This window comes from Salvelinus fontinalis, chromosome 29, assembly GCF_029448725.1.
Source record: "Salvelinus fontinalis isolate EN_2023a chromosome 29, ASM2944872v1, whole genome shotgun sequence".
Taxonomy (NCBI): domain Eukaryota; kingdom Metazoa; phylum Chordata; class Actinopteri; order Salmoniformes; family Salmonidae; genus Salvelinus; species Salvelinus fontinalis.
The window spans coordinates 17896747-17922668 of NC_074693.1; the positions used below are offsets into that span (position 1 = coordinate 17896747).

General features: G+C 44.1%; 1 protein-coding gene across 3 annotated transcripts in view; it reads right to left on the reverse strand.

Moving 5' to 3' along the window:
• Window positions 1–25922, reverse strand: part of LOC129827528 (pro-neuregulin-2, membrane-bound isoform-like) — a 52282-nt gene that overhangs the window by 23777 nt on the left and 2583 nt on the right. For 2 of the 3 annotated variants that reach the window (XM_055888446.1, XM_055888445.1), the window contains exons 2-4: window positions 12010–12172; window positions 11724–11842; window positions 11297–11417 (exon numbers count right to left, since the gene is read on the reverse strand). In XM_055888446.1, coding sequence (XP_055744421.1) covers window positions 11297–11417; window positions 11724–11842; window positions 12010–12172 — 403 coding nt within the window. Of the gene's footprint in view, window positions 1–11296; window positions 11418–11723; window positions 11843–12009; window positions 12173–21070; window positions 22149–25922 lie in introns of those variants that run through there. The other variant, XM_055888447.1, reaches the window with a different exon arrangement.

Here is a 25922-nt window from a genome sequence, read left to right on the forward strand (position 1 = left end):
AAACGGAACAAGGTATAACTCGTTTTTAGGCTGTCTGTCGTAGTACGAAACGGAACAAGGTATAACTCGTTTTTATGCTGTCTGTCGCAGTACGAAACGGAACAAGGTATAACTAGTTTTTAGGCTGTCTGTCACAGTACGAAACGGAACAAGGTATAACTCGTTTTTAGGCTGTCTGTCGCAGTACGAAACGGAACAAGGTATAACTCGTTTTTAGGCTGTCTGTCGTAGTACGAAATGGAACAAGGTATAACTCGTTTTTAGGCTGTCTGTCGTAGTACGAAACGGAACAAGGTATAACTCGTTTTTAGGCTGTCTGTCGCAGTACGAAACGGAACAAGGTATAACTCGTTTTTAGGCTGTCTGTCACAGTACGAAACGGAACAAGGTATAACTCGTTTTTAGGCTGTCTGTTGCAGTACGAAACGGAACAAGGTATAACTCGTTTTTAGGCTGTCTGTCGTAGTACAAAACGGAACAAGGTATAACTAGTTTTTAGGCTGTCTGTCGTAGTATGAAACGGAACAAGGTATAACTCGTTTTTAGGCTGTCTGTCGTAGTACGAAACGGAACAAGGTATAACACGTTTTTAGGGTGTCTGTCGTAGTACGAAACGGAACAAGGTATAACTCGTTTTTAGGCTGTCCGTCGTAGTACGAAACGGAACAAGGTATAACTCGTTTGTAGACTGTCTGTCGTAGTACGAAACGGAACAAGGTATAACTCGTTTTTAGGCTGTCTGTCGCAGTACGAAACGGAACAAGGTATAACACGTTTTTAGGCTGTCTGTCACAGTACGAAACGGAACAAGGTATAACTAGTTTTTAGGCTGTCTGTCACAGTACGAAACGGAACAAGGTATAACTCGTTTGTAGACTGTCTGTCGTAGTACGAAACGGAACAAGGTATAACTCGTTTTTAGGCTGTCTGTCGCAGTACGAAACGGAACAAGGTATAACACGTTTTTAGGCTGTCTGTCACAGTACGAAACGGAACAAGGTATAACTAGTTTTTAGGCTGTCTGTCACAGTACGAAACGGAACAAGGTATAACTAGTTTGTAGGCTGTCTGTCGTAGTACGAAACGGAACAAGGTATAACTCGTTTTTAGGCTGTCTGTCACAGTACGAAACGGAACAAGGTATAACTAGTTTTTAGGCTGTCTGTCACAGTACGAAACGGAACAAGGTATAACTAGTTTGTAGGCTGTCTGTCTCAGTACGAAACGGAACAAGGTATAACTAGTTTTTAGGATGTCTGTCGCAGTACGAAACGGAACAAGGTATAACTCGTTTTTAGGCTGTCTGTCTCAGTACGAAACGGAACAAGGTATAACTAGTTTTTAGGCTGTCTGTCACAGTACGAAACGGAACAAGGTATAACTCGTTTTTAGGCTGTCTGTCACAGTACGAAACGGAACAAGGTATAACTAGTTTTTAGGCTGTCTGTCGCAGTACGAAACGGAACAAGGTATAACTCGTTTTTAGGCTGTCTGTCTCAGTACGAAACGGAACAAGGTATAACTAGTTTTTAGGCTGTCTGTCACAGTACGAAACGGAACAAGGTATAACTCGTTTTTAGGCTGTCTGTCTCAGTACGAAACGGAACAAGGTATAACTAGTTTTTAGGCTGTCTGTCGCAGTACGAAACGGAACAAGGTATAACTCGTTTTTAGGCTGTCTGTCGCAGTACGAAACGGAACAAGGTATAACTAGTTTTTAGGCTGTCTGTCGTAGTACGAAACGGAACAAGGTATAACTAGTTTGTAGGCTGTCTGTCGTAGTACGAAACGGAACAAGGTATAACTAGTTTGAAGGCTGTCTGTCGTAGTATGAAACGGAACAAGGTATAACTCGTTTTTAGGCTGTCTGTCGTAGTACGAAACGGAACAAGGTATAACACGTTTTTAGGGTGTCTGTCGTAGTACGAAACGGAACAAGGTATAACTCGTTTTTAGGCTGTCTGTCGTAGTACGAAACGGAACAAGGTATAACTCGTTTTTATGCTGTCTGTCGCAGTACGAAACGGAACAAGGTATAACTAGTTTTTAGGCTGTCTGTCACAGTACGAAACGGAACAAGGTATAACTCGTTTTTAGGCTGTCTGTCGCAGTACGAAACGGAACAAGGTATAACTCGTTTTTAGGCTGTCTGTCGTAGTACGAAATGGAACAAGGTATAACTCGTTTTTAGGCTGTCTGTCGTAGTACGAAACGGAACAAGGTATAACTCGTTTTTAGGCTGTCTGTCGCAGTACGAAACGGAACAAGGTATAACTCGTTTTTAGGCTGTCTGTCACAGTACGAAACGGAACAAGGTATAACTCGTTTTTAGGCTGTCTGTTGCAGTACGAAACGGAACAAGGTATAACTCGTTTTTAGGCTGTCTGTCGTAGTACAAAACGGAACAAGGTATAACTAGTTTGTAGGCTGTCTGTCGTAGTATGAAACGGAACAAGGTATAACTCGTTTTTAGGCTGTCTGTCGTAGTACGAAACGGAACAAGGTATAACACGTTTTTAGGGTGTCTGTCGTAGTACGAAACGGAACAAGGTATAACTCGTTTTTAGGCTGTCCGTCGTAGTACGAAACGGAACAAGGTATAACTCGTTTGTAGACTGTCTGTCGTAGTACGAAACGGAACAAGGTATAACTCGTTTTTAGGCTGTCTGTCGCAGTACGAAACGGAACAAGGTATAACACGTTTTTAGGCTGTCTGTCACAGTACGAAACGGAACAAGGTATAACTAGTTTTTAGGCTGTCTGTCACAGTACGAAACGGAACAAGGTATAACTCGTTTGTAGACTGTCTGTCGTAGTACGAAACGGAACAAGGTATAACTCGTTTTTAGGCTGTCTGTCGCAGTACGAAACGGAACAAGGTATAACACGTTTTTAGGCTGTCTGTCACAGTACGAAACGGAACAAGGTATAACTAGTTTTTAGGCTGTCTGTCACAGTACGAAACGGAACAAGGTATAACTAGTTTGTAGGCTGTCTGTCGTAGTACGAAACGGAACAAGGTATAACTCGTTTTTAGGCTGTCTGTCACAGTACGAAACGGAACAAGGTATAACTAGTTTTTAGGCTGTCTGTCACAGTACGAAACGGAACAAGGTATAACTAGTTTGTAGGCTGTCTGTCTCAGTACGAAACGGAACAAGGTATAACTAGTTTTTAGGATGTCTGTCGCAGTACGAAACGGAACAAGGTATAACTCGTTTTTAGGCTGTCTGTCTCAGTACGAAACGGAACAAGGTATAACTAGTTTTTAGGCTGTCTGTCACAGTACGAAACGGAACAAGGTATAACTCGTTTTTAGGCTGTCTGTCACAGTACGAAACGGAACAAGGTATAACTAGTTTTTAGGCTGTCTGTCGCAGTACGAAACGGAACAAGGTATAACTCGTTTTTAGGCTGTCTGTCTCAGTACGAAACGGAACAAGGTATAACTAGTTTTTAGGCTGTCTGTCACAGTACGAAACGGAACAAGGTATAACTCGTTTTTAGGCTGTCTGTCTCAGTACGAAACGGAACAAGGTATAACTAGTTTTTAGGCTGTCTGTCGCAGTACGAAACGGAACAAGGTATAACTCGTTTTTAGGCTGTCTGTCGCAGTACGAAACGGAACAAGGTATAACTAGTTTTTAGGCTGTCTGTCACAGTACGAAACGGAACAAGGTATAACTCGTTTTTAGGCTGTCTGTCACAGTACGAAACGGAACAAGGTATAACTCGTTTTTAGGCTGTCTGTCGTAGTACGAAACGGAACAAGGTATAACTAGTTTTTAGGCTGTCTGTCACAGTACGAAACGGAACAAGGTATAACTAGTTTTTAGGCTGTCTGTCGTAGTACGAAACGGAACAAGGTATAACTAGTTTGTAGGCTGTCTGTCACAGTACGAAACGGAACAAGGTATAACTCGTTTTTAGGCTGTCTGTCACAGTACGACACGGAACAAGGTATAACTAGTTTTTAGGCTGTCTGTCGCAGTACGAAACGGAACAAGGTATAACTCGTTTTTAGGCTGTCTGTCTCAGTACGAAACGGAACAAGGTATAACTAGTTTTTAGGCTGTCTGTCACAGTACGAAACGGAACAAGGTATAACTCGTTTTTAGGCTGTCTGTCTCAGTACGAAACGGAACAAGGTATAACTAGTTTTTAGGCTGTCTGTCGCAGTACGAAACGGAACAAGGTATAACTTGTTTTTAGGCTGTCTGTCGCAGTACGAAACGGAACAAGGTATAACTAGTTTTTAGGCTGTCTGTCACAGTACGAAACGGAACAAGGTATAACTCGTTTTTAGGCTGTCTGTCACAGTACGAAACGGAACAAGGTATAACTCGTTTTTAGGCTGTCTGTCGCAGTACGAAACGGAACAAGGTATAACTCGTTTTTAGGCTGTCTGTCGCAGTACGAAACGGAACAAGGTATAACTCGTTTTTAGGCTGTCTGTCACAGTACGAAACGGAACAAGGTATAACTCGTTTTTAGGCTGTCTGTCACAGTACGAAACGGAACAAGGTATAACTCGTTTTTAGGCTGTCTGTCGTAGTACGAAACGGAACAAGGTATAACTAGTTTGTAGGCTGTCTGTCACAGTACGAAACGGAACAAGGTATAACTAGTTTTTAGGCTGTCTGTCGTAGTACGAAACGGAACAAGGTATAACTCGTTTTTAGGCTGTCTGTCACAGTACGAAATGGAACAAGGTATAACTCGTTTTTAGGCTGTCTGTCACAGTACGAAACGGAACAAGGTATAACTAGTTTTTAGGCTGTCTGTCGTAGTACGAAACGGAACAAGGTATAACTCGTTTTTAGGCTGTCTGTCGCAGTACAAAACGGAACAAGGTATAACTTGTTTTTAGGCTGTCTGTCGTAGTACGAAACGGAACAAGGTATAACTCGTTTGTAGGATGTCTGTCACAGTACGAAACGGAACAAGGTATAACTAGTTTTTAGGCTGTCTGTCACAGTACGAAACGGAACAAGGTATAACTCGTTTTTAGGCTGTCTGTCGTAGTACGAAACGGAACAAGGTAAAACTAGTTTTTAGGCTGTCTGTCGTAGTACGAAACGGAACAAGGTATAACTCGTTTTTAGGCTGTCTGTCGTAGTACGAAACGGAACAAGGTATAACTCGTTTTTAGTCTGTCTGTCGCAGTACGAAACGGAACAAGGTATAACTCGTTTTTAGGCTGTCTGTCGCAGTACGAAACGGAACAAGGTATAACTCGTTTTTAGGCTGTCTGTCGCAGTACGAAACGGAACAAGGTATAACTCGTTTTTAGGCTGTCTGTCGCAGTACGAAACGGAACAAGGTATAACTAGTTTTTAGGATGTCTGTCACAGTACGAAACGGAACAAGGTATAACTCGTTTTTAGGCTGTCTGTCACAGTACGAAACGGAACAAGGTATAACTAGTTTTTAGGCTGTCTGTCACAGTACGAAACGGAACAAGGTATAACTCGTTTTTAGGCTGTCTGTCGCAGTACGAAACGGAACAAGGTATAACTCGTTTTTAGGCTGTCTGTCGCAGTACGAAACGGAACAAGGTATAACTCGTTTTTAGGCTGTCTGTCGTAGTACGAAACGGAACAAGGTATAACTAGTTTTTAGGCTGTCTGTCGTAGTACGAAACGGAACAAGGTATAACTAGTTTGTAGGCTGTCTGTCGTAGTATGAAACGGAACAAGGTATAACTCGTTTTTAGGCTGTCTGTCGTAGTACGAAACGGAACAAGGTATAACACGTTTTTAGGGTGTCTGTCGTAGTACGAAACGGAACAAGGTATAACTCGTTTTTAGGCTGTCTGTCACAGTACGAAACGGAACAAGGTATAACTCGTTTTTAGGCTGTCTGTCGTAGTACGAAACGGAACAAGGTATAACTCGTTTTTAGGCTGTCTGTCGCAGTACGAAATGGAACAAGGTATAACTAAGTCTACTTTTTAGGCTGTCTGTCGTAGTACGAAACGGAACAAGGTATAACTAAGTCTAGTTTTTAGGCTGTCTGTCGCAGTACGAAACGGAACAAGGTATAACTAAGTCTAGTTTTTAGGCTGTCTGTCGTAGTACGAAACGGAACAAGGTATAACTCGTTTTTAGGCTGTCTGTCGTAGTACGAAACGGAACAAGGTATAACTAAGTCTAGTTTTTAGGCTGTCTGTCGTAGTACGAAACGGAACAAGGTATAACTCGTTTTTAGGCTGTCTGTCGTAGTACGAAACGGAACAAGGTATAACTCGTTTGTAGGATGTCTGTCGTAGTACGAAACGGAACAAGGTATAACTAATTTTTAGGCTGTCTGTCACAGTACGAAACGGAACAAGGTATAACTCGTTTTTAGGCTGTCTGTCGTAGTACGAAACGGAACAAGGTATAACTCGTTTTTAGGCTGTCTGTCGTAGTACGAAACGGAACAAGGTATAACTCGTTTTTAGGCTGTCTGTCGTAGTACGAAACGGAACAAGGTATAACTCGTTTTTAGGCTGTCTGTCACAGTACGAAACGGAACAAGGTATAACTCGTTTTTAGGCTGTCTGTCGTAGTACGAAACGGAACAAGGTATAACTCGTTTTTAGGCTGTCTGTCGCAGTATGAAACGGAACAAGGTATAACTCGTTTTTAGCTGTCTGTCGTAGTACGAAACGGAACAAGGTATAACTCGTTTTTAGGCTGTCTGTCGCAGTACGAAACGGAACAAGGTATAACTCGTTTTTAGGCTGTCTGTCACAGTACGAAACGGAACAAGGTATAACTCGTTTTTAGGCTGTCTGTTGCAGTACGAAACGGAACAAGGTATAACTCGTTTTTAGGCTGTCTGTCGTAGTACGAAACGGAACAAGGTATAACTAGTTTTTAGGCTGTCTGTCGTAGTACGAAACGGAACAAGGTATAACTAGTTTGTAGGCTGTCTGTCGTAGTACGAAACGGAACAAGGTATAACTAGTTTGAAGGCTGTCTGTCGTAGTATGAAACGGAACAAGGTATAACTCGTTTTTAGGCTGTCTGTCGTAGTACGAAACGGAACAAGGTATAACACGTTTTTAGGGTGTCTGTCGTAGTACGAAACGGAACAAGGTATAACTCGTTTTTAGGCTGTCTGTCGTAGTACGAAACGGAACAAGGTATAACTCGTTTTTATGCTGTCTGTCGCAGTACGAAACGGAACAAGGTATAACTAGTTTTTAGGCTGTCTGTCACAGTACGAAACGGAACAAGGTATAACTCGTTTTTAGGCTGTCTGTCGCAGTACGAAACGGAACAAGGTATAACTCGTTTTTAGGCTGTCTGTCGTAGTACGAAATGGAACAAGGTATAACTCGTTTTTAGGCTGTCTGTCGTAGTACGAAACGGAACAAGGTATAACTCGTTTTTAGGCTGTCTGTCGCAGTACGAAACGGAACAAGGTATAACTCGTTTTTAGGCTGTCTGTCACAGTACGAAACGGAACAAGGTATAACTCGTTTTTAGGCTGTCTGTTGCAGTACGAAACGGAACAAGGTATAACTCGTTTTTAGGCTGTCTGTCGTAGTACAAAACGGAACAAGGTATAACTAGTTTTTAGGCTGTCTGTCGTAGTATGAAACGGAACAAGGTATAACTCGTTTTTAGGCTGTCTGTCGTAGTACGAAACGGAACAAGGTATAACACGTTTTTAGGGTGTCTGTCGTAGTACGAAACGGAACAAGGTATAACTCGTTTTTAGGCTGTCCGTCGTAGTACGAAACGGAACAAGGTATAACTCGTTTGTAGACTGTCTGTCGTAGTACGAAACGGAACAAGGTATAACTCGTTTTTAGGCTGTCTGTCGCAGTACGAAACGGAACAAGGTATAACACGTTTTTAGGCTGTCTGTCACAGTACGAAACGGAACAAGGTATAACTAGTTTTTAGGCTGTCTGTCACAGTACGAAACGGAACAAGGTATAACTCGTTTGTAGACTGTCTGTCGTAGTACGAAACGGAACAAGGTATAACTCGTTTTTAGGCTGTCTGTCGCAGTACGAAACGGAACAAGGTATAACACGTTTTTAGGCTGTCTGTCACAGTACGAAACGGAACAAGGTATAACTAGTTTTTAGGCTGTCTGTCACAGTACGAAACGGAACAAGGTATAACTAGTTTGTAGGCTGTCTGTCGTAGTACGAAACGGAACAAGGTATAACTCGTTTTTAGGCTGTCTGTCACAGTACGAAACGGAACAAGCTATAACTAGTTTTTAGGCTGTCTGTCACAGTACGAAACGGAACAAGGTATAACTAGTTTGTAGGCTGTCTGTCTCAGTACGAAACGGAACAAGGTATAACTAGTTTTTAGGATGTCTGTCGCAGTACGAAACGGAACAAGGTATAACTCGTTTTTAGGCTGTCTGTCTCAGTACGAAACGGAACAAGGTATAACTAGTTTTTAGGCTGTCTGTCACAGTACGAAACGGAACAAGGTATAACTCGTTTTTAGGCTGTCTGTCACAGTACGAAACGGAACAAGGTATAACTAGTTTTTAGGCTGTCTGTCGCAGTACGAAACGGAACAAGGTATAACTCGTTTTTAGGCTGTCTGTCTCAGTACGAAACGGAACAAGGTATAACTAGTTTTTAGGCTGTCTGTCACAGTACGAAACGGAACAAGGTATAACTCGTTTTTAGGCTGTCTGTCTCAGTACGAAACGGAACAAGGTATAACTAGTTTTTAGGCTGTCTGTCGCAGTACGAAACGGAACAAGGTATAACTCGTTTTTAGGCTGTCTGTCGCAGTACGAAACGGAACAAGGTATAACTAGTTTTTAGGCTGTCTGTCACAGTACGAAACGGAACAAGGTATAACTCGTTTTTAGGCTGTCTGTCACAGTACGAAACGGAACAAGGTATAACTCGTTTTTAGGCTGTCTGTCGTAGTACGAAACGGAACAAGGTATAACTAGTTTTTAGGCTGTCTGTCACAGTACGAAACGGAACAAGGTATAACTAGTTTTTAGGCTGTCTGTCGTAGTACGAAACGGAACAAGGTATAACTAGTTTGTAGGCTGTCTGTCACAGTACGAAACGGAACAAGGTATAACTCGTTTTTAGGCTGTCTGTCACAGTACGACACGGAACAAGGTATAACTAGTTTTTAGGCTGTCTGTCGCAGTACGAAACGGAACAAGGTATAACTCGTTTTTAGGCTGTCTGTCTCAGTACGAAACGGAACAAGGTATAACTAGTTTTTAGGCTGTCTGTCACAGTACGAAACGGAACAAGGTATAACTCGTTTTTAGGCTGTCTGTCTCAGTACGAAACGGAACAAGGTATAACTAGTTTTTAGGCTGTCTGTCGCAGTACGAAACGGAACAAGGTATAACTTGTTTTTAGGCTGTCTGTCGCAGTACGAAACGGAACAAGGTATAACTAGTTTTTAGGCTGTCTGTCACAGTACGAAACGGAACAAGGTATAACTCGTTTTTAGGCTGTCTGTCACAGTACGAAACGGAACAAGGTATAACTCGTTTTTAGGCTGTCTGTCGCAGTACGAAACGGAACAAGGTATAACTCGTTTTTAGGCTGTCTGTCGCAGTACGAAACGGAACAAGGTATAACTCGTTTTTAGGCTGTCTGTCACAGTACGAAACGGAACAAGGTATAACTCGTTTTTAGGCTGTCTGTCACAGTACGAAACGGAACAAGGTATAACTCGTTTTTAGGCTGTCTGTCGTAGTACGAAACGGAACAAGGTATAACTAGTTTGTAGGCTGTCTGTCACAGTACGAAACGGAACAAGGTATAACTAGTTTTTAGGCTGTCTGTCGTAGTACGAAACGGAACAAGGTATAACTCGTTTTTAGGCTGTCTGTCACAGTACGAAACGGAACAAGGTATAACTCGTTTTTAGGCTGTCTGTCACAGTACGAAACGGAACAAGGTATAACTAGTTTTTAGGCTGTCTGTCGCAGTACGAAACGGAACAAGGTATAACTAGTTTTTAGGCTGTCTGTCGTAGTACGAAACGGAACAAGGTATAACTCGTTTGTAGGCTGTCTGTTGCAGTACGAAACGGAACAAGGTATAACTCGTTTTTAGGCTGTCTGTCGTAGTACGAAACGGAACAAGGTATAACTCGTTTTTAGGCTGTCTGTCGCAGTACGAAACGGAACAACGTATAACTCGTTTTTAGGCTGTCTGTCGCAGTACGAAACGGAACAAGGTATAACTAGTTTTTAGGCTGTCTGTCACAGTACGAAACGGAACAAGGTATAACTAGTTTTTAGGCTGTCTGTCGTAGTACGAAACGGAACAAGGTATAACTCGTTTTTAGGCTGTCTGTCACAGTACGAAACGGAACAAGGTATAACTCATTTTTAGGCTGTCTGTCACAGTACGAAACGGAACAAGGTATAACTAGTTTTTAGGCTGTCTGTCGCAGTACGAAACGGAACAAGGTATAACTAGTTTTTAGGCTGTCTGTCACAGTACGAAACGGAACAAGGTATAACTAGTTTTTAGGCTGCCTGTCACAGTACGAAACGGAACAAGGTATAACTAGTTTTTAGGCTGTCTGTCACAGTACGAAACGGAACAAGGTATAACTAGTTTTTAGGCTGTCTGTCACAGTACGAAACGGAACAAGGTATAACTAGTTTTTAGGCTGTCTGTCGCAGTACGAAACGGAACAAGGTATAACTCGTTTTTAGGCTGTCTGTCACAGTACGAAACGGAACAAGGTATAACTAGTTTTTAGGCTGTCTGTCGCAGTACGAAACGGAACAAGGTATAACTAGTTTTTAGGATGTCTGTGGGGCCTTGTTGATCTGGGAGAAGTAAATGCATTCCACCCTCATTACCTGGTGCTTGTTTAAAAAAAAATGTTTTGGGCTACAAAATCATTTAACAGCATGCAGCCATTCTAGCAACTGTCTGGGAATGAGCTGGATATTTATTAGAGAGAGAGATAATAATACAAAGAGAGAGAAAGAGAGAGGGGAAGAGAGCAAGAGAAAGAAGAAGAAAGAGATGAAGGGGAAGACACCTAGATTTCGAGAAGAGGACAGATCAGAGATGGGGGAAAGATTCATGTTTGTAGAGAGGAAGAGAAACAGAGGGGTGAAGAAAGAATAATGAGTTTACAATCAACAGGGAAGCATTTTAATGTTGCACCCAGACTAATCCTTGAGAGGATCATTTACAATGAGCTTGATGACACTTGGCATTCTGTGTCTGGAGAAGGAGATTGGCGATTGGGTTAACAGGGTGAACAACACACAGCTGAAGCCACATAGTGACAGACACAGCAGGAGGACAGGACCAGTCACTTACTTGCATGACAGTTGGTTTATACCGTGTATGAAATAACAGTCTCCACCGTTCACACAGTACGACTTCTCTGTGTCGTTACAGCGCCGGGCGTGACTCGAGCCCGGAGACAGAGTAGTGGTCACTATGGAGGAGAGAGAGTAAGAGTAGGGTTCAGCAAGGAAGAGGCGGAGCGTGGCGGTAACTAAGGAAGAGAAGGAAAGTGTAGAGGTCACTATGGAGAGGGTTAATAAATGGTTACTAAGGAAGAAAGGGAAAGAACGTTGCCGTGGTGGATGTCAAGAAAGAGAGAATGAACATGGTGGTAACTAAGGAAGATAGAAAGAGTATGGTGGTTGTCAAGGAAAACAGAGTCTGTGGTAGTTAATGAAGAAGGTGGAAAGAGTGTGAAAGTCATACTGCAGAGTGGGGATGGTGTCTGTGGACTCACGGCTCTGGACGCTGATGCCGCTCGTAGCGTTTTCTTGGCCCAGCGTGTTCTCAACCACACACGTGTAGTTCCCAGAATCCTCCAGCCTCGCTCGGTTGATCTGGACCTTGGAGTTTTTCCTTCAGAAAATGAGTGAGGAAGAGAGGAGAGAGACACATGGAGTGAGAGTGATTCCTTTGAGTCAATATGAATGGTTGTTCAAAACAGAAACAAGTGTCTCTAGAATTTTTGGAACTTTGCTGTGTGTGAATGTGTGACTGGAGGTTGGCTGGTCTCTGAGACTCACTTATTGGTCTTGATTTTGACGTCTTTTCCCTTCTGGAGTTCTCGGCCATCTTTGTACCACTGGAAGGAGGGGCTGGGGTTCCCTGACGCCTCACACTTCAGATACAGTCTCTCCCCCTCCATTAGAGACTGGCTCCGCATCGGCCGCAACTTAGGGGCCGCAGCTAGGGAGAGAGAGAGAGACACAGAGAGAGAGGGAGAGAGAGAGAGAGAGAGAGAGAGAGAGAGAGAGAGAGAGAGAGAGAGAGAGAGAGAGAGAGAGAGAGAGAACGAGAGAGAGAGAGACACACATAGAGAGAGAGAAAGAGAGAGAGAGACACACACACAGAGAGAGAGAGAACGAGAGAGAGACACACACACACATAGAGAGACACACAGAGAGAGATAGAGAGATATAGATAGAGAGAGACACAGAGAGAAAAAGAGAGAGAGAGAGAGAGAGAGAGAGAGAGAGAGATTGAATGAATGAATGAATGAATGAAATGTCTCTGTTCATTTAGAACTTCTGTGAGTGTAATGTTTACAGTTAATTTTTGATTGTTTATTTTACTTTTGTTAATGATCTATTTCACTTGCTTTGGCAATGTAAACATATGTTTCCCATGTCAATAAAGCCCTTTGAATTAAATTGAATTGAGAGAGCAAGAGAGAGAGAAACAGAGAGAGAAAGAGAGAGATGGGTGGGTAGGTAGGGAGAGAGTTAAAAATAAGAAGGATAGAGGCAAAAGTTAGAAACAAGGCTAACATTATTTGTTCATCAACTGCAGGACCCCAGGTGAACCCTGACCCCAGCTGGCATTTTGACATGGGCTCTTGACACTTTACTAATTGATTCTCTGTTCCAAACCACCTCCGTTACAGAGCAGCTCAGTATACACTAACACTGAACTGAATCCTGGAGAGTCAGTTTTCACCTTTCGCATTTCTTTGTCTCTTTAAAAAGAGAGGGGCGCATTTTGAGGAGTTAAAGCTTTTCTAGCTAGCCTCTGCAGTAGAGCTTTGATAAGGAGTGCTGTGTTTTCCAACCTCGCTCTGCCATCAACTGGTCAACTGGCACAGTGTGAATCTCTGGAGACCCTCACTCTCTTCCCCTTAAAAATATAACAGCCTGCAACACTGCCGGAGCCGGAAGCACAAAGAGGTCCACTATGGAGCGCCGTTTGGGTCTTTGCATGTCAAAAAACATACACATCAAATTACACTGTTTGAGCGTCATATAAGCTTGTTGACCAATCAGGACTTGAATATGACTGCACCTCACATAATAATTGAACACGTTCATACATTTTTTATATAGTTATTTCACATTAATTACACTATCACTCGTATTTCATATGTCACAGCAGTTCACCGATATGTATACTATTATGCTGGTAAAGGTTTGTTTAGTGCACCTGTCACTGCTTCACTTGAGAGCAGACACACTACCCAAGCTCTGGGACAGTGCTGGTCAGGAAAAAAAAGGTAGCTAGCTGATGCATGCAAAATGTGTTCTTCCCCAAAAACATAGCAAAACAAGATAATCTGTTTCAGTAGCTATAGTTAGCTAACTAACTATCTAGCTAGGTGTCATAATCTAAAATATCCCTCATTTATAAGATTGTGCTTATTAGATTAATGATTGTCGAATCCACCTATGTGAAGCTAGACATAATAAGGATTAGCCACAATAGTGTAATTTGCGGTTCGCCTTCAAAATAAAAGTCTCTCACTGAAAGTGATGCAAATGAAAACAAATAGCGCCATAATGGAATTGATCATGCTAAACGAGTTTTGAATGTTTTTATATAATTTCAACAAAAGACAATAATTTGTGAATTTGACAAAAATCTGTTGAAATTACACTGTGGATGTATTCGACTTTAGAATTGCAGATGTGTATGTGATGTGTAATGTGCTTCTTCCATTAAACTCAGCTTAACCTGGACATCCGCCTCATCCTTGTTCTGACCGGACATTCTGTAGTGGTTTCTACCGGCCTTAAGCCAGCATCTAAGATTTCTTATTACATTCACGGTCCCTCGGTTCTCTACAACCCTACCTGTTTTTCAGTATTGAACACTATTCCAGAGGAAAAACAATACGACCTGGATGTTTTGGAGTCTGATAACTCTTAGGAGGTCTTCGCGAAAAAAGCACTTGGGTACTAAGTAGACTGATACCCCATTTCATTGATCCCAAATACTTAAGTAAAGCTGTACAGTGCGATATGAATGTCAAAATGCACAATAGGCAGACTGGGGAGGTGATTTCCCACAGCCAAAGTCCTACAATAAGAGCTACAATGCTAATATTTGCGTAAACTCTTCGCAGTTGTGTTCTGTGGGTGTTACCAAGTAGACTGATACGGCATTTCATTGCTCCACATTCCAACACTCCAACCTGGTTTAACATTATCTAGTCTCAATATGGCATGATTCCACCAACAGTAACCGTGTGCGTCACTTTCAGAGGGACTTTTATTTAGAAGGCGAACTGCAAATTCCACTATTGAGACTAATCCTTATTGTGGCTACCTTCACAATACATAACCCGGTCTGGTCAAGCCTCACTGGAGCTAGCTGGCTGCTTATAACGTTAGCTTTGGGCAACAAGGTTAGGTAGCTGGCTAGCTAGTTATTTTCATAGGAGAACAACAAGTGGCTACCTAGCTAATACTTACTCACATGGATTCCTAAATCATTGCTAAGAATATTGAAGAATACTGCAGTTTCACTGGTCATTGTTTTCAGGCTGCTTAGCTAGTACGGTACCACGCTAAAACTAGCTAAATACACTGACATGAGCCAGAACAGGGGAGCACAAAGGAAATACACTGACATGAGCCAGAGCAGGGGAGGACAAAGGAAATACACTGACATGAGCCAGAGCAGGGGAGCACAAAGGAAATACACTGACATGAGCCAGAGCAGGGGAGGACAAAGGAAATACACTGACATGAGCCAGAGCAGGGGAGCACAAAGGAAATACACTGACATGAGCCAGAGCAGGGGAGGACAAAGGAAATACACTGACATGAGCCAGAGCAGGGGAGGACAAAGGAAATACACTGACATGAGCCAGAGCAGGGGAGCACAAAGGAAATACACTGACATGAGCCAGAGCAGGGGAGGACAAAGGAAATACACTGACATGAGCCAGAGCAGGGGAGGACAAAGGAAATACACTGACATGAGCCAGAGCAGGGGAGCACAAAGGAAATACACTGACATGAGCCAGAGCAGGGGAGGACAAAGGAAATACACTGACATGAGCCAGAGCAGGGGAGGACAAAGGAAATACACTGACATGAGCCAGAGCAGGGGAGGACAAAGGAAATACACTGACATGAGCCAGAGCAGGGGAGGACAAAGGAAATACACTGACATGAGCCAGAGCAGGGGAGGACAAAGGAAATACACTGACATGAGCCAGAGCAGGGGAGCACAAAGGAAATACAAACACAAGAGACAACAGCAGCATAGTGATTGAATAGCTGCACACACACAGGCATGCACACATACACACACAAGTGGACACACGCAAGCATGCACGTGTACACACGGGAATACACGCACACACACACACACAGTCCATTGACAATTGAGAAAAAATCAAGCGCGAACCCTGTTGTTAAAGTGCCCTCCTTATTGCATCACCATCTTGCCTTCTCTCTTTTAATGATCCTCTCTCTCCACACTACCCTCTCCACAATGATCCTCTCTCTCTCCACACTACCCTCTCCACAATGATCCTCTCTCTCTCCACACTACCCTCTCCACAATGATCATCTCTCTCTCCACACTACCCTCTCCACAATGATCCTCTCTCTCTCCACACTACCCTCTCCACAATGATCCTCTCTCTCTCCACACTACCCTCTCCACAATGATCCTCTCTCTCTCCACACTACCCTCTTCACAATGATCCTCTCTCTCTCCACACTACCCTCTCCACAATTATCCTCTCTCTCTCCACACTACCCTCTTCACAATGATCCTCTCTCTCTCCACACTACCCTCTCCACAATGATCATCTCTCTCTCCACACTACCCTCTCCACAATGATCATCTCTCTCTCCACACTACCCTCTCCACAATGATCCTCTCTCTCTCCACACTACCCTCTTCACAATGATCCTCTCTCTCTCCACACTACCCTCTCCACAATGATCCTCTCTCTCTCCACACTACCCTCTCCACAATGATCCTCTCTCTCTCCACACTACCCTCTCCACAATGATCCTCTCTCTCTCCACACTACCCTCTCCACAATGATCCTCTCTCTCTCCACACTACCCTCTCCACAATGATCCTCTCTCTCTCCACACTACCCTCTACACAATGATCCTCTCTCTCTCCACACTACCCTCTCCACAATGATCATCTCTCTCTCTATACTACCCTCTCCACAATGATCATCTCTCTCTCTATACTACCCTCTCCACAATGATCATCTCTCTCTCTATACTACCCTCTCCACAATTATCCTCTCTCTATAATACCCTCTCCACAATGATCATCTCTCTCTCCACACTACCCTCTACACAATGATCCTCTCTCTCTCCACACTACCCTCTCCACAATGATCATCTCTCTCTCTATACTACCCTCTCCACAATGATCATCTCTCTCTCTATACTACCCTCTCCACAATTATCCTCTCTCTATAATACCCTCTCCACAATGATCATCTCTCTCTCCACACTACCCTCTACACAATGATCCTCTCTCTCTCCACACTACCCTCTCCACAATGATCCTCTCTCTCTCCACACTACCCTCTCCACAATGATCCTCTCTCTCTCCACACTACCCTCTCCACAATGATCCTCTCTCTCTCCACACTACCCTCTCCACAATGATCCTCTCTCTCTCCACACTACCCTCTCCACAATGATCCTCTCTCTCTCCACACTACCCTCTACACAATGATCCTCTCTCTCTCCACACTACCCTCTCCACAATGATCATCTCTCTCTCTATACTACCCTCTCCACAATGATCATCTCTCTCTCTATACTACCCTCTCCACAATGATCATCTCTCTCTCTATACTACCCTCTCCACAATTATCCTCTCTCTATAATACCCTCTCCACAATGATCATCTCTCTCTCCACACTACCCTCTCCACAATGATCCTCTCTCGCTCCACACTACCCTCTCCACAATGATCATCTCTCTCTCTATACTACCCTCTCCATAATGATCGTCTCTCTCTCTATACTACCCTCTCCATAATGATCTTTTCTCTCTCTATACTACCCTCTTCATAATGATCTTCTCTCTCTCTATACTACCCTCTCCATAATGATCGTCTCTCTATACTACCCTCTCCATAATGATCTTCTCTCTCTCTATACTACCCTCTCCATAATGATCGTCTCTCTATACTACCCTCTCCATAATGATCGTCTCTCTATACTACCCTCTACATAATGATCTTCTCTCTCTCTATACTACCCTCTCCATAATGATCATCTCTCTCTCCACACTACCCTCTCCACAATGATCATCTCTCTCTCCACACTACCCTCTCCACAATGATCCTCTCTCTCTCCACACTACCCTCTTCACAATGATCCTCTCTCTCTCCACACTACCCTCTCCACAATGATCCTCTCTCTCTCCACACTACCCTCTCCACAATGATCCTCTCTCTCTCCACACTACCCTCTCCACAATGATCCTCTCTCTCTCCACACTACCCTCTCCACAATGATCCTCTCTCTCTCCACACTACCCTCTCCACAATCATCCTCTCTCTCTCCACACTACCCTCTACACAATGATCCTCTCTCTCTCCACACTACCCTCTCCACAATGATCATCTCTCTCTCTATACTACCCTCTCCACAATGATCATCTCTCTCTCTATACTACCCTCTCCACAATGATCATCTCTCTCTCTATACTACCCTCTCCACAATTATCCTCTCTCTATAATACCCTCTCCACAATGATCATCTCTCTCTCCACACTACCCTCTACACAATGATCCTCTCTCTCTCCACACTACCCTCTCCACAATGATCATCTCTCTCTCTATACTACCCTCTCCACAATGATCATCTCTCTCTCTATACTACCCTCTCCACAATTATCCTCTCTCTATAATACCCTCTCCACAATGATCATCTCTCTCTCCACACTACCCTCTACACAATGATCCTCTCTCTCTCCACACTACCCTCTCCACAATGATCCTCTCTCTCTCCACACTACCCTCTCCACAATGATCCTCTCTCTCTCCACACTACCCTCTCCACAATGATCCTCTCTCTCTCCACACTACCCTCTCCACAATGATCCTCTCTCTCTCCACACTACCCTCTCCACAATGATCCTCTCTCTCTCCACACTACCCTCTACACAATGATCCTCTCTCTCTCCACACTACCCTCTCCACAATGATCATCTCTCTCTCTATACTACCCTCTCCACAATGATCATCTCTCTCTCTATACTACCCTCTCCACAATGATCATCTCTCTCTCTCTATACTACCCTCTCCACAATTATCCTCTCTCTATAATACCCTCTCCACAATGATCATCTCTCTCTCCACACTACCCTCTACACAATGATCCTCTCTCTCTCCACACTACCCTCTCCACAATGATCATCTCTCTCTCTATACTACCCTCTCCACAATGATCATCTCTCTCTCTATACTACCCTCTCCACAATTATCCTCTCTCTATAATACCCTCTCCACAATGATCATCTCTCTCTCCACACTACCCTCTACACAATGATCCTCTCTCTCTCCACACTACCCTCTCCACAATGATCCTCTCTCTCTCCACACTACCCTCTCCACAATGATCCTCTCTCTCTCCACACTACCCTCTCCACAATGATCCTCTCTCTCTCCACACTACCCTCTCCACAATGATCCTCTCTCTCTCCACACTACCCTCTCCACAATGATCCTCTCTCTCTCCACACTACCCTCTACACAATGATCCTCTCTCTCTCCACACTACCCTCTCCACAATGATCATCTCTCTCTCTATACTACCCTCTCCACAATGATCATCTCTCTCTCTATACTACCCTCTCCACAATGATCATCTCTCTCTCTATACTACCCTCTCCACAATTATCCTCTCTCTATAATACCCTCTCCACAATGATCATCTCTCTCTCCACACTACCCTCTACACAATGATCCTCTCTCTCTCCACACTACCCTCTCCACAATGATCATCTCTCTCTCTATACTACCCTCTCCACAATGATCATCTCTCTCTCTATACTACCCTCTCCACAATTATCCTCTCTCTATAATACCCTCTCCACAATGATCATCTCTCTCTCCACACTACCCTCTCCACAATGATCCTCTCTCGCTCCACACTACCCTCTCCACAATGATCATCTCTCTCTCTATACTACCCTCTCCATAATGATCGTCTCTCTCTCTATACTACCCTCTCCATAATGATCTTTTCTCTCTCTATACTACCCTCTTCATAATGATCTTCTCTCTCTCTATACTACCCTCTCCATAATGATCGTCTCTCTATACTACCCTCTCCATAATGATCTTCTCTCTCTCTATACTACCCTCTCCATAATGATCGTCTCTCTATACTACCCTCTCCATAATGATCGTCTCTCTATACTACCCTCTACATAATGATCTTCTCTCTCTCTATACTACCCTCTCCATAATGATCGTCTCTCTATACTACCCTCTCCATAATGATCATCTCTCTATACTACCCTCTCCATAATGATCGTCTCTCTATACTACCCTCTCCATAATGATCTTTTCTCTCTCTATACTACCCTCTTCATAATGATCTTCTCTCTCTCTATACTACCCTCTCCATAATGATCGTCTCTCTATACTACCCTCTCCATAATGATCTTCTCTCTCTCTATACTACCCTCTCCATAATGATCGTCTCTCTATACTACCCTCTCCATAATGATCGTCTCCCTATACTACCCTCTCCATAATGATCGTCTCTCTCTCTATACTACCCTCTCCATAATGATTTTCTCTCTTTCTATACTACCCTCTCCATAATGACCGTCTCTCTATACTACCCTCTCCATAATGATCGTCTCCCTATACTACCCTCTCCATAATGATCGTCTCTCTCTCTATACTACCCTCTCCATAATGATTTTCTCTCTCCCTATACTACCCTCTCCATAATGATCTTCTCTCTCTATACTACCCTCTCCATAATGATTTTCTCTCTCTCTATACTACCCTCTCCATAATGATCGTCTCTCTCTCTATACTACCCTCTCCATAATGATCGTCTCTCTATACTACCCTCTCCATAATGATCGTCTCTCTATACTACCCTCTCCATAATGATCCCCTCTCTCTTTATACTACCCTCTCCATAATGATCATCTCTCTCTCCATGCTACCCTCTCCATAATGATCGTCTCTCCATGCTACCCTCTCCATAATGATCCCCTCTCTCTCTATACTACCCTCTCCATAATGATCCTTTCTCTCTCTATACTACCCTCTCCATAATGATCCCCTCTCTCTCTATACTACCCTCTCCATAATGATCCCCTCTCTCTCTATACTACCCTCTCATAATTATCCTCTCTCTTTCTCTATACTACCCTCTCCATAATAATCCTGTTTCTATATCACACTTTCTATAATGACCATCTCTCTCTCTATACTACCCTCTCCATAATTACTCTCTCTCTCTTTACTACCCACTTCATTAGTATCTTCTCTCCATATTACCCTCTCCATAGTGATCTTCTCGCTATACTACCCTCTCCATCATGATCCTCTCTCTACTGTCCTCTCCCCTTAAGCATCTCTCTCTCCACATAGCGTCCTCTCCCTTTCTCTCTAATAATGAATCAAAGACATCTGGGAAATATTGTATACACACTTTACGCACTGTACACAGATGCACACATGCACATCTGGCACTGACACACCACCTGCGTGTGTGTGATACCAAACTTGCTGAGCCAAGCCTTCTATATCATTGAGTGATCTGAGGATGCCGCTGTTCGGACACATGGGGCAGGGCCTAGCCGGAATAGAACACAATCGGACCAATCAGACATGACCAGCACTCACAGGCTTCCATCAAGGGGTCCTCTCAAGGTCAGCTGATGCTCACACTGCCTCCCCCCTCCTCCCTCCACTCTTCTCCATCTCCTCTCCCGTTCTTACCCTTCTTCTTACTCTCCAGAGAAAGGCAGAAACAAAATTGATCAGATTTTATGGTAAGCGTGATTCAATAACAGAGAGTGATATGAAAGCCAAATCAATTAGGACTGTTCACAGCAGGGTGCGTGTCACAGTGCCAAGCCAACTCATGTTGAGAAACAAAGCACATGGACACATGGAGGGAGGGGATCTATAGACCGGGGTGTGAAGGCCATACCACAGTATATTCATCAGCTATATGTTATATGCGAAACAGAATGTTGGTAGTTAATGCTGTGTGTGTTTGGTGAATGTATGAACATATGTTAGGGTGGCGTTCTGCATATGTATCAGTGTGTGTGTGTGTGTGTGTGTGTGTGTGTGTGTGTGTGTGTGTGTGTGTGTGTGTGTGTGTGTGTGTGTGTGTGTGTGTGTGTGTGTGTGTGTGTGTATGAAAGTGAGAAGCACTTCTATCTCAGTCTCAGATCGGTGTGATTTCTGCAGCGCACAGCTGTCACCATGGAAACCAGAGCGGGAGAGGGAGTGAGAGAGAGGGAGAGAGTAAGGCAGAGAGAGAGAGAGAGAGGGAGGGAGGCAAGAGAGGGAGAGATGCGCATTCGAGTATGTGTCCCTCCATGACATGCTCTCTCTGTTTCTCTGTCTCTCTCTCTCTCTATCTCTGTTTCTCTCTCTCGCTCTCTATCTCTGTTTCTCTCTCTCGCTCTCTGTCTCTGTTTCTCTCTGTCTCTCGGTCTCTCACTCTCTCTCTCTATCTGTCTCTGTTTCTCTCTCTCTGTCTCTGTTTCTCTCTGTCTCTCACTCTCTCTCTCTCTCTCTCTCTCTCTGTCTCTGTTTCTCTCTCTCACTCTCTCTCTCTCTGTTTCTCTCTCTCTCTCTCTGTCTCTCACTCTCTCTCTCTCTGTCTCTGATTCTCTCTCTCTCTGTCTCTGTTTCTCTCTGTCTCTCACTCTCTCTCTCTCTCTCTCTCTCTCTCTCTCTCTCTCTCTCTCTCTCTCTCTCTCTCTCTGTCTCTCACTATCTCTGTCTCTGTCTCTCACTCTCTCTCTCTCTGTCTCTGATTCTCTCTCTCTCTGTCTCTGTTTCTCTCTGTCTCTCACTCTCTCTCTCTCTCTCTCTCTGTCTCTGTTTCTCTCTGTCTCTGTTTCTCTCTCGCTCTCTCTCTGTCTCTGTTTCTCTCTCTCTCTCTCTCTCTCTCTCTCTCGCTCTCTCTCTCTCTCTCTCTCTCTCTCTCTCTCTCTGTCTCTGTTTCTCTCTCTCGCTCTCTGTCTCTGTTTCTCTCTGTCTCTGTTTCTCTCTCTCTCTCTCTGTTCCTTTCTGTCTCTGTTTCTTTCTGTCTGTCTGTCTGTCTGTCTCTCTCTCTCTCTCTCACCCTCTCTCCTTTTCTCGCTGTCTCAACAGTTCACGTCAATCTCTCCTTCTCTCATTTATTGATTGGATTATTTTTGGATGCACATTTGAATCTCAACAGGATCTCCTGTATACATGTAGGCCTAATCAAATCTCTAAGCTCAATGTAGCCTGGAGAGAGCTGTATGCAAGACTACTGAAGAGCACAGGTCAGGGGAGAACACACACACACACACACACACACACACACACACACACACACACACACACACACACACACACACACACACACACACACACTGCAAGCCTAAATGGATAAGCTATATATTAGTCTTTCCTCCTAATATGTACAGCCTGTTGTATGAGAAACAAGAACAGAGAGTGTGGGAGTGAGGGAACGGAAGAGAGAGGAGACTTTGGGAGAATTTGGGAAGGTAGGGAGAGAGAGGTGAGACAGGGGGAGACAGAAATAGAGAGAGAAAGAGATTGGTCATGTGTGTAAGAGAGAAGGTGGAGGAGAGAAAGATTTTGATCATGTGTGTAAGAGAGAAGGTGGAGGAGAGAAAGAGATTGATCCTGTGTTGGTAAGAGAGAAGATGGAGAGAAAGAGATTGATCATGTGTGTGTAAGAGAGAAGGTGGAGGAGAGAAAGAGATTGATCCTGTGTTGGTAAGAGAGAAGATGGAGAGAAAGAGATTGATCATGTGTGTGTCAGAGAGAAGAAGGAGGAGAGAAAGAGATTGTTCATGTGTGTGTAAGAGAGAAGAAGGAGGAGAGAAAGGAAGACATGATGTGTGTGAAAATAAATGATGACATGGGAAAGAGAAAGGTGAGGATAGGTAGAAATGAGGGATAGAGAGGAAGAGAGAGAGAGAGGGGGAGAGAGATAGAGGGGGGAGAGAGAGCGAGAGAAAGAGAGAGAGAGAGAGAGAGAGAGAGAGAGAGAGAGAGAGAGAGGGGGGGGGGGGAGAGGGAGAGAGAGGATGAGAGAGAGAGAGAGAGAGAGAGAGAGAGAGAGAGAGAGAGAGGGGGAGAGAGATAGAGGGGGGAGAGAGAGCGAGAGAAAGAGAGAGAGAGAGAGAGAGAGAGAGAGAGAGAGAGAGAGAGAGGGGGGGGGGGGAGAGGGAGAGAGAGGATGAGCAGAGTTAGTGATGAATAGTTGATGAAGCGCTTGCGGGCAGAGCAGTGGGGAAAAGCTATTCTCTTCCCCTCCTCTCCCTTCTCTAACCCCCCCTCTCTACCCCTTCCTGACATGAATCGTGTGCAAGCCATGCTACTAACCCTCTGTCCCTGACTACCTCTCCTCCTCCCTCCATCTATTTACCTCTCTCCCTGGCCCCCCTCTCTAACCTCCACACCTCTCTTCCTCTCTGTCACCTCTCCCTCGTTACCCTCTCTTTCTCTCTTTCATATTTATCTATCACCTCATACCTAGAGAGAGAGAGAGAGAGAGAGAGAGAGAGAGAGAGAGAGAGAGAGAGAGAGAGAGAGAGAGAGAGAGAGAGAGAGAAACAGACAGAGACAGACAGTGAGACAGAAAGACAAAGGGGTGTGGCAACAATCTTTGGGCGTGGGATGGATGGATGCATGGCTGAGGAGGGGGACCGGTACTCCACTGGTCAATCAGACGTGACCATCACTCTCTCTCTGTTTTTGTAAAAGGTTCCTCTCATTTACAAATACAACCATCTCCTCTTCTCATCTTCCTTCTAAAAGGCCTCCTGACTTGGTTCAGTTTCCACTGAGGGACAGGAAAGGATGAGTGCTGTTACATTATTCACAGAGGGACTAGAATGGGGACTACACACTCGCAGGAGCAGTGCTTGTATAGCTTACCTGTCTGTGTCTGACACAACACACAGCAGCTGGCTGATGAGAGAATCATGTTCACACCAACCCTGATAGGATTCTAATAACCAGTTCATTGAAGTGACCACATACATGCTCATCCTCAATGCAGACCTCAGCTGACATGTAATTATTGTGTTTAAAAAAATCTGGGCACCACACACACACACACACACACACACACACACACACACACACACACACACACACACACACACACACACACACACACACACACACACACACACACACACACACACACACACAGTCAGTGTGCATAATTTATACAAGCCCCAGATCTCTCTGCTAAAGACAGCATGCTGAGGCATTTGCAGCAGAGCAGCAGCAGTTCATTGATGTGTGTGTGTGTGTGTGTGTGTGTGTGTGTGTGTGTGTGTGTGTGTGTGTGTGTGTGTGTGTGTGTGTGTGTGTGTGTGTGTGTGTGTGTGTGTGTGTGTGTGTGTGTGTGTGTGTGTGTGTGTGTGTGTGTGTGTGTACAGTTTTGTGCTTGCATGATGCAGTGGCTGAGGTATAATGCTGCTCTACATAGACAGAAATTACAATGACAGAGAGAGAGAGAGAGAGAGAGAGAGAGAGAGAGAGAGAGAGAGAGAGAGAGAGAGAGAGAGAGAGAGAGAGAGAGAGAGAGAGAGAAGGGGGTAGAGAACTTGTGTAGATACTCAAAGCATTAGAGCCTGTCTCTCTGTACATCTGGTACTTTGCATGATGAGATTCCAGTGGTGAGTAAGAGTCTGTCTGTGTCACTGTTGAGTCAAGGAAGTGTGGTCTTTGATGGCAGCATCTGAGTAGAAGATTACCTACACTACAGTCATCCCTGCCTCAGCAAGAATATTTGACACTAAAGCTGCTCTGTGGCTAACTAAATAGCTGGATAACAACGAAAGCACTTCAGCTGCAGACAGGGAATGGTTGAGCCGTACAGAAACCCACAGCTGACAGAGACAAACACTCCTAGCATCCTGTTGTCTCCTCTCTATTATGAGCCCTGATAAGTGGAAATGGTGGCTAGGTCTCAACTGCATCCATTTCACCCATCAAGGCCTTTCAAATTACTGGTCATGAGAGCAATGAGAATGAGTTGAAGATTTTTGTTTTGTTTTTGTGTCTCATCATGATCTAACAGCACCAACCGTTCAGGACTGGATGGTTGGTCTCCCTACTTCCTGTCACATGGTGTCAGTCTCCAGGTGTCAGAGAATGTGTACTGTCCATGGTGCTGAAACACTGTCAGGAAGATGTTGACATTAGCCTCAGGTAGAGACCAGGGGCTGTATGTATCAAGCGTCTCAGAAAAGGAGTGCTGATCTAGGATCAGGTCTTTCCTGTCCATGTAAGCTTATTCATTGTGATCTAAAAGGCAAAACCAATCCTAAATCAGCACTACTACTCTGAGACACTTGATACATACGGCCCCTGATCATACCGGTATTGTTTCATCATGCTAAAGGTGATGAGCTGAGCAAAGACTGCTTCAGTTCTCCAGACCATTTGGACACATCCAAAGAATGTGTCACAGAGAATAGCAACTAATGTAACTGATGGT